At 36.8% G+C, this 9030-nt stretch overlaps 1 protein-coding gene across 5 annotated transcripts; it reads right to left on the bottom strand.

Annotated features, from left to right (window-relative positions):
• Positions 1 to 175: 175 nt before the first annotated feature.
• On the bottom strand, positions 176 to 8513 carry zfyve27 (zinc finger, FYVE domain containing 27). 5 transcript variants are annotated; one of them, XM_055204230.2, is made up of 14 exons: positions 8226 to 8502; positions 7623 to 7869; positions 7373 to 7443; positions 7088 to 7274; positions 6916 to 7011; positions 6630 to 6742; positions 6334 to 6455; positions 5483 to 5554; positions 5077 to 5097; positions 4853 to 4873; positions 2789 to 2927; positions 2384 to 2430; positions 1684 to 1765; positions 176 to 1602 (listed from the first exon to the last, which is right to left on the bottom strand). In XM_055204230.2, exons 2-14 carry the CDS (start codon positions 7850 to 7852, stop codon positions 1535 to 1537), a joined length of 1269 nt encoding a protein of 422 aa, XP_055060205.2. In that variant the 5' UTR covers positions 7853 to 7869; positions 8226 to 8502; the 3' UTR covers positions 176 to 1534. The 5 variants fall into 5 exon arrangements, with proteins under 5 accessions (XP_055060205.2, XP_055060204.2, XP_055060203.2 ...); XM_055204229.2 differs by lacking the exons at positions 4853 to 4873; positions 5077 to 5097 and adding an exon at positions 3972 to 4028 and having other exon boundaries at positions 8356 to 8513; XM_055204228.2 differs by lacking the exons at positions 4853 to 4873; positions 5077 to 5097 and adding an exon at positions 3972 to 4028 and having other exon boundaries at positions 8226 to 8501.
• Between the last annotated feature and the right edge of the window lie 517 nt (positions 8514 to 9030).

The raw sequence follows: 9030 nt of genomic DNA on the forward strand, positions 1-9030 counted from the left end.
AAGAACCTTAAATATCTACAGAACTTTTCTGCTGCAAAATTATTATTTGCAATAAATTAAATGATCTACAGACTTTGACTAAAATGGTTTTATGTAGCATCGCTTTTTGGCAACTTAGTATTTTTTACTGGAACAATTTTCTATCATCATACACCATTCCTCAAGGAAGTCCACATTTATAAGAATATTTAATAAAGTTTATTACTGTAACAGTATAGATTTGACCAGTGAAACACAGAGCACGATTGTTATATGAAACCCAACAGATCTGACACGGAGAGTAGACGTGTTTAAATAAATAGAGTATAGCACAAGTGTATGATATACTGTACACAATCCTCTTTTACTGCTTAAACACTGATTTTACATTCAGCTTCGGCTTACAGACAGTAATCAGATCGACAAATAAAATAACACAGAAGACAAAACACAATTCATAACCTCAACGCATGTTGAACAAAAAAACCCCAATAAACACAATTAACACATGAAGTTATGGTATCGGCAGCGGTTAATACAGCGATGTGCCTAGTTATCCAAAAGAAATGTTACATCAGCAAAGACAGGATTTTATAATGCAATACAATATCGGATTAAATGATTTACTGTGATTATTTGTCATCATGCACTGCAAAAAATTATTTTCTGCCTTAATCAGTTGAATCAACTCAAGATTTACAAGTCATTTAACTTGCTATTATTTATCTTGATAAGAGACGAGTTGCTATAACTTATAAAATAAAGTTGACTTCTTTCGAATATATTTTATAAGTTTTAACAACTCGTCTCTAGTCAAGACAAACAATAGCAAGCCAAAATAACTTGTAAATCTGAGTTGATTCAACTAAACATTTTAAGGCAGCCAAGAATGTTTTACAGTGTGATCTCATACTATACCCATTGACCAACAGATCACTTATAATACAATAACATTATTTTGATTTGTGTAAAATTAAGAACTGGTTGTAAGAAGTCCCATAAAAGTTTGTTTAGACATAATCACATAAATAATAGAAACAATATACAATCAACTTTTAAACAATCAAGGGACAGAAATCAAAGCAGACAGAAAACTGAAGAGTTTAGGTCAAAGGTGAAAAATCTATCAACTCATTTAAGCAGCATATTTCAAAATCTTTTAACCGAAATTAATAAATAAATAAAATTCATTTATAATGCTCAGATCTGAAATCAACATTGGAGTTTGTATCCAGTACAGTGATCTTGATATAACTCCTATAAAGGGCTGCAATTCAGAAAGGGATGCTCAATAAAGAGGCCAAAAAAGGGTTTTGGTGTTGGGGTTGCCTGGGAAAGCTTTTTTAGATATGCCCCATGGAAATGTCATCAACCAGAAGTAAAGGACTGCATTTAGGGTCCACAACTTTTTTGGGCAGACACGATAAAGCAGAGGCAGGATCAAACGCAGGATTTCGGTCCTCCATGTCAAATATTCCCTAACCAGCCCACTCGTAGTTTATGCTGTTGAGGGGCTTGCACAGGTTTGCAATGGTCATTTGGGTATGGGGGAGACCTACTTGGTGTTCAGGAAGATATTACACATATTACACACAAACACGGTCTCTCTTTGGGCCTCAGGAGCTGAAGAAGCAGAAAAAGAAAGATGCATTAAACAAGGTTTTAAGTTGGATATGCTCAGGAACATACAGGTGTTGTTCTCACCTGTGGCTCCCATACTGGACTTGAACACTTTGTAAGAGCAACAGCGAGCACAGAAACTGACACCACAGTTACTGCAGCTCCTCTGCAAAAATGAAACAATATTATACTAAATAAATCCATTAAAATAACAATAAAAACATAATGGTAATATTAAAATAGAAAATCATGTTTAAAGGGGTCATATTATAAGATTTTTTCCAAAGATGTAAAATAATTCTTTGATATCCCCAGTGCGCATATGTGAAGTTTTAGCTCAAAATACCCCACAGATAATTTTTTATAGCATGTTAAAATTGACACTTTGTTGGTGTCAGCAAAAACGTGCCGTTTTTGGGTGTCTGCTTTAAAAAGCAAATAAGCTGATAAAATGCAAACACTGATCACCATAATTGTGAAACTGAAGAGTGCTGTAAATCATTAATTTTCCTCTCTCTCTGCAAAAAAAATTGCAGTGGCGTGTTTAAATAGTGCAGATTAAGGGGCGGTATTATTGTAATAAAACATGCAACCAACGTCACAAAACATGTGAAATCTGAATGACCTAATTTTTCACATGCTTGCAGAGAATGGTTTACCAAAACTAAGTTACTGTGTTGATCTTTTTCACTTTTTTAAGTTGATAGAAGCACTGGGACCCAATTATAGCACTTAAAATGGATTTTCATGCTATGACCCCTTTAATAAGGACTGGAGGTTGTACCCTTTTCTTTAAAACAGAAAACGCTGAATTACACTGGAAACAGTTTCCTGTGAAGAGATAAATGAATTATGGTTATAAACAGAGGGATATGTTTGTATATAATGTGTACTTTCAAATGTACTATGTATAAAGCAACTAAGTTGTGGCTAAATAAAAATCAAGTATCTGATCATTGAGGTGAATTTTATAATGTGGTATGGTGAATGTATTTGATGAAATTGTGATTTCTTTAATTTGTCTTTTTTTTTATTTTCTCTTGTATATTATAGTGTAAATTTATGTATCTGCAGATGCAAACTAGCTTTATTGCTAACTCTGGCATAACACTTTTGGTATGCATGGTCCCTGTTAAATAAAAATACAAAAATATAAAGAAGTAAATAAAGTAAGAGAAGTGTAAGAGACCGGTGTTAGAGGGAACCCGCTTGCGTAGCTTCTCCGTGAGTTTGGAGACTTTACTTCGGATGGGCTCGTTTCTACTCAACAACCCGTTGTCAGATACGGTGTCAAACTCAGGAGTGACAGAAGACACGTCATCATCATCCTATCAGACATAAACACACAGAAATATATCAGATTCATCATGAGACTAACAGCAAGAGAGTACAGTGATGAAAGAGGTAAACCCATGAGCTCCAAAAGATCACTCAACATACCAGCACATGAAAAAACCTGCACACCTCGGTTTTATCACAATGTAATACTTTTCATGATATGGCTTGAATAATAGGAATTGTTAAAAAAATCAAACCAGAAAGTCAGTGTTAGAAATCTTGGAAATCTACATTTGTTAGTGACACAAATGCAAAAAGCAGCATACTGTTGAAGGTCAGATGTAAAGGTGTGTGAAGGTTATTTCTCTGCATTAGTCAATGTTTTTATCTCTGTATCTAGAGGGCTTTGAGTTTAAACAGCTGATTTACTGAAGTCATCAGAAAACCTGAGGTTTCCATCAGCATACAGTATGGATGTATGTGACTGACTTTAGTAAATCTGAGCCCATGTTTTTGGGCTGCTGAGCTTTATAATGATTTCCTGCAGTCATTCGATAACTGTGAAAGTTCTCAGATTTCTTTGTGCCAAGCACGACATTGTAATAATACTTAAAAGCCCTCTAAATACAGAGTCTAGTGAAGGTTAGGCTGATTTCATTTTAAATGACATGTAAAACATCATTTCTAGGCACTAATAATATCAGTGTCATCATTTATCTACCCAAATGTCATTACAAACCAAATTTAAGGCTAAAATATCTTCTAAGCTTCCTCGAAGTAAAACTCATAAAGGTTTGAAACGACATGATGGTGAGTAAATGATGACAGAATTTTCATTCATTGATGAAAGGTGGGACAAGATGGGGTTAAAATGCAGCCCAGCTCTTCACCAAATCTCTAGTAAGACCCAAGCCTTCTCACAGTGAGATTAAAATTACCTTTCGAAAGGAATATTGTGAGAATTGACCCTGACCTGAAGGAAGTGTCACCAATTTTTGTGTCATCATTGTTAACAAAAACCACCAAATGAGAAAAGTATGAAGGGTGTGGTTAGTACACCCGGAGATTATGATTGACAATGTTTTTTTGGGCACCTTATGGACTCTGCGCCTCCAAAGAACCTTTGGTAGTAAATAGGTTACAGGCCCCACCTACATTACATTCAAAACAAGGGCCAGACAGTTTTAAACATGCCCCACATAACAAAACACATGATTGATTACAATAAAAACCTGAGGGTGTGGTCAGAGGTTATTTGTGGTCAGACTCAACAATATGGGTACACATACATGGGCATCTCAAGAACATGTCCTGACCATATTAAACATCTTATTTTAATTTGGGGTGAAATACAACCATGTCATGTTCTCAACAGGTTATGTGAAATTTACACGCAGGCAGACAAAACATATTTATGACATCAATTTCACGTCTTGAAAAACGTGCGTTCAGTTACATTCATTTATAAACATGCACACACTAAGATAGACACACACCAAGCCAACAGGCTGGTTTTGAACAGTTTTTTTAACCATACCATTGGTTAAAGTAAGTAATTGTCACCATTTCTTTGGCCAATTTTGCACGTTTAATCGGCGTTGGCGCTCGTGGGAGTCAGATAATTCTGATTGGCTGCTTGCCATAGCCAACCAGTGCATAAGAGAAATGGCAAGCAGAAATGGCTATTTTCAGACGGAGGGATTCTAGTGGACGAATCAAAGCGTTTGCATTCCACGTAGAACGAACCCGTTGTTAAATTTTTGGCGAGGTTCGCGTCAGGCTTTGCACAGCCGACTATAAATGCCACTTAAGCCAACATCACAGTCTACGCTACTTTGTTGGCGTCGGTTTGGTGTGTCCCTAACCTTACACACACAAAGACAAATGTTGGAGAGCATGAGGTTTCTACACTCATGTACAGAGTTTGTGAAAATGTACTTTAATACTAACAGCTCTTGTTAGCTATATTACTTACCACTAAAGCCAGAGGAGTTTCCTTGGAAAGCAAAGTAAAGGTCAAAGGTCAAAAACTTTAAGTACATACCATATAATTCTCCATCCAACTAAAACCACTACTGACCAATGGTAGTTAGTAAAAGATTAATATCTACACTCGTGCACACAAACACATACATTATCTGTACACTCAGTCTAACGATAACGCTACAAGTCTCCATTCCACTAGAGGGAGCTACTCACCGGCAGCACCAGCTGAGTTTCCTTGAGTAAGCCAATAGCAGAAATAAGAGAACGTGTAAGATCAAAAGTACAAAGAGAAAAAACTAGGGCTGACAAACGATTAATCGCGATTAATCACATACAAAATAGAAGTTTGTGTTTGCATAATTTATGTGTGTGTACTGTATTTAATACTTATATAGGTTTTATTTATATATTATATAAATATATAAAATATAAATATATAAACACACACACAGGTTTATGTTTCTTACATATACAGATGAATGTTTGTATTTTTACATATAATTAATAAATAAACACATATATTATGCAAACACAAACCTCCATTTTGTATGTAAACACAATTAATCATTTGACAGCCCTCGAAAGAACAAATACAGAGAAAGAGAGAGGTTTTCCTGACCTCTATAGCATCTTTAAACTCATCATCAGGCTCCGCCTCTTCTGCCTCTTCAATGTTGCCAGGCGACAGATCCTTAATAGGAAATATAATCATATAGAGTACATGGAAAGACATTATAGAAGTAGTGAAAGACACTTTTAGGCTAATTGTGCCAATAACCATTAATTTACTGTATAATACACATGCTCAGTAATGATAACAATATGGGCGCTGAATTAACCGACTTGTCTATATAAACCAGAGGTGCCCAAACTAGGGCCCGTGGGCCAAAGTTGGCCCGCAATGACCCTTTAATTTGGCCTGTCATGCCACGTGAGATAAAGAAAAAGGATAAACGTCACTGACGCAGATGTTTATATTTCTAATTAAACATTTTATAAAATGTAAATTTTGTTTGTTTTATTTGTACATTACAAAAATGTAAATTGTAATAAATGCAAGGAATTAAAGTGAATATTTTTTAAATTTACATGCATACTTGAAGGTGTATAGCATACGCCATGAAATTATTTCTTTTTTTTACAACAGTTACCTTTAAAAAAAATTGCATTCGTTATGCATAAACAGAATAATAATTGGTTTTTTTCAAATATTAGAAAATTATAAATTACAATTTTAATATAACACAGCAACATTTACTTTCGGGCCCACAGCCCTCAGTAAGGTTAATTTTTGGTCCTTAGTTGGTAGTGAAAAGTTTGGGCACCCCTGATATAAACAGAGCACCACAGACAGAAAGCAACACATGTGCGGTTTTGTTGACATCATAAGCCAGATTTTATATTTGTTTGAGTGAAATTCTCAGATGTTTAATCTAACTGTAAGATAAACTCTCAGTCATTTTCTCTCACCTCCACACTGGTAGGAGTGGGTGTGCGGTCCTGCAGTTGTCCCTGATCAGACTCGCATGGTTCAGCTTCCTCCGCTAGCTGGACCTGACTCGGATGAACAAACTCCTTCAGCTCCAAAAGAACTGCAGGAATAAAAACATCAGGTGAGAAAGGTGCTATGCGTGGTTGATTTTGTACACAAACTCAAGAGATAAATATTTGTTTGCAATGAGTCTTGCTAAGACAGACTTGCTAAGGCCCTAGGTTATTATGGCCAAGGACTTCCCACAGGATGAGACTTAGTTAAAGTTACTAACCTCTGCAGAAGTCTTTGTTCCAAAAGAAGAGGGCGCTGTTGAGTACAGACAGACTAAAACCCGCAGGAGCCGTGTACAGTACACAAACCGCAGCCAGTACAGAACCGTAAAACCTGCACACATCCAAACACCATAAATAATACCTTTTATTCATCACATGATCATTTGTGCTTGTACAATGGCAGAAGTTTTTGTTTTAACACCAGACTTCACACTACACAAAAACCAACAGCAAATAAAATAAAGTGGGTAGGAGAGACGTTTGTGTGCGAGGTTTAATACTCACATGGAAGACACTGCATGGCTCTCCCAATATAACACCTTATACACAGATTCTGCATACACACACGCCTGGGTCAAGAGATCATCTATGCGTTTTAGCCTGTAACAAAAACACAATTTTAGCTCAGTATAACTTTTTAAACTCTTCTACGAACATGAACGTCCTGAACACCTACATGCCCTTGACCTCCAGCATGGCCTCTTGTTTGCTCATGTGGACCGTCTGAAGATCTCTGCGCTGGACCGCGTAGTGTTTCTTCCTCTGGACCGCCATCTCGCTGGTGACGCCCTTACAGCGGTCGCCCATATAACCCAACACAGCTGGAGTTGAGATCCCCAACAAGAGCAGAGAGACCCACAACCCTGAGGACGTACCGAAATAAGTGTTTATGACACGCCTCTTTTGAGAATACTTGATTCTGATTGGACAAAACATTTTGTCGGATTTATGCCCATCTTACCTTCACTCAGAGTCAAGAAAAGGACGTTGAGCAGGATGCAACTAAACATGGAGAACAGGGGCATTCTCCATCTAAAAATACACAATCACAGGGTGACAGCTGTTTACACAGGATACATCTATCAGCATGAATAATTCAGAAATACATTTAGTAGCTAGCCGGGACAATAAGCATTCATTCACCTACAGTATAGATAGGAGAAATGCATGATGGGATCGAACCTACACATAATAAGGTCATGACTTCTCACCCGAGCAGGTACCGCAGCACCTCCGCTGTGTCAGTGATGGGCTCCAGGTAGATGGCCATCCGCTTGAAGGAGATCACCATGTTGAGCAGGTCAAAGGTCAATGCTTTGGGGCTGGCCAACTCTGATGAGCTGTCCCCAGATGAAGCATCTTTAGTGGTGAGCTGGGTTAGTTCGGCTCGGTCTCCACCCGTCTGTGGGGTCTCAGGAGGAGAGGAAATACTGCTTTGCATGCTGGGACACTAGATAACTGTGATACACAGAGATGCTATTATGTTACATTATTTAACATGTTTGTATACTTTAATTTTTCAAACATATTTATTTCTGTGTAAATGTAATGTTTCCGCCATGATTTGGCAACGTGAAGACACGTTTAACCATGCCAATAAAGCTGTGAATCTAAATATAAAAACTGTTATTAACACTACATACAGTCATAACACTGGCTTCGCGCGGTGATCAAAATTAAAACACGCTTATAAACTTTTCTTTATCATGAAACATAAAAACGTGATAATAAAACGTGAACATTATTAAATAAACACACTGCATACTTCTGTTACTTACACATAAACAGACAAACATGAAGCACAACTAACTCACCTTTATATCTTGAAAACAACGTTTCTTCCCGTCACAAGTTCATTAAACACTAACTGTACGTCTTTAACCTTAAAATGAGATTACATATCGAATAAATGCTCTTTAGGATACAAAATTAATATGGAATTACACAGGTCTGCGATGATATCGACAGCTTCTTCCGCACTTCACAGGCTGATGAGTGGATGTCAGAGAGACACACACGATCAGCCTCAAGAGAAGAGCGACGATTTCATCGATGCTTCTGCCGTTCGTCACTCGCTCGATACTAAAAGCGCGTTCATCTTTAAAGAGGATATATAGCCTATGTTTGAGACTTGGGGGGTAAGTAAACCTCACTCCTCGACCACAAGTGGTCTTAGCTTAGTGATGGGAGAAACGAAGCGTTTCAATGCTTCGAATCAATTGAACCAATTGCTTCGAAAATTGATTCAGTTTTTCGAAGCGTTCGAAACACCACACACGTTGGCGACACCTGCTGATCAAAATAGAGTAAAAGCAGATCTGTCCCAACATTTTACACTTCTTTTTACAAAATAGTCGTCAGATTGAATTTAGTTTAAAAAAAAGGAACTTAATATAGATATAATTAAAAGTGTATTATGTGTTTTTAGTTTTTTTAGGGCAAACAAATCATTAAAACTAACTTCGCTTTTAATTATGCAGAATTTTGTCATTAAATCTGTCTATAAACAAAAAGTAGACTAAATTGTATTGTTATTAGTCAGAAGGACGCATGTTTTATGACCTTAATAATAAAACTGACCCGAGTTCACCCCATATTTGACACTGGTCATTTCCCAGC

Source organism: Misgurnus anguillicaudatus, chromosome 3, assembly GCF_027580225.2.
Source record: "Misgurnus anguillicaudatus chromosome 3, ASM2758022v2, whole genome shotgun sequence".
Classification (NCBI taxonomy): domain Eukaryota; kingdom Metazoa; phylum Chordata; class Actinopteri; order Cypriniformes; family Cobitidae; genus Misgurnus; species Misgurnus anguillicaudatus.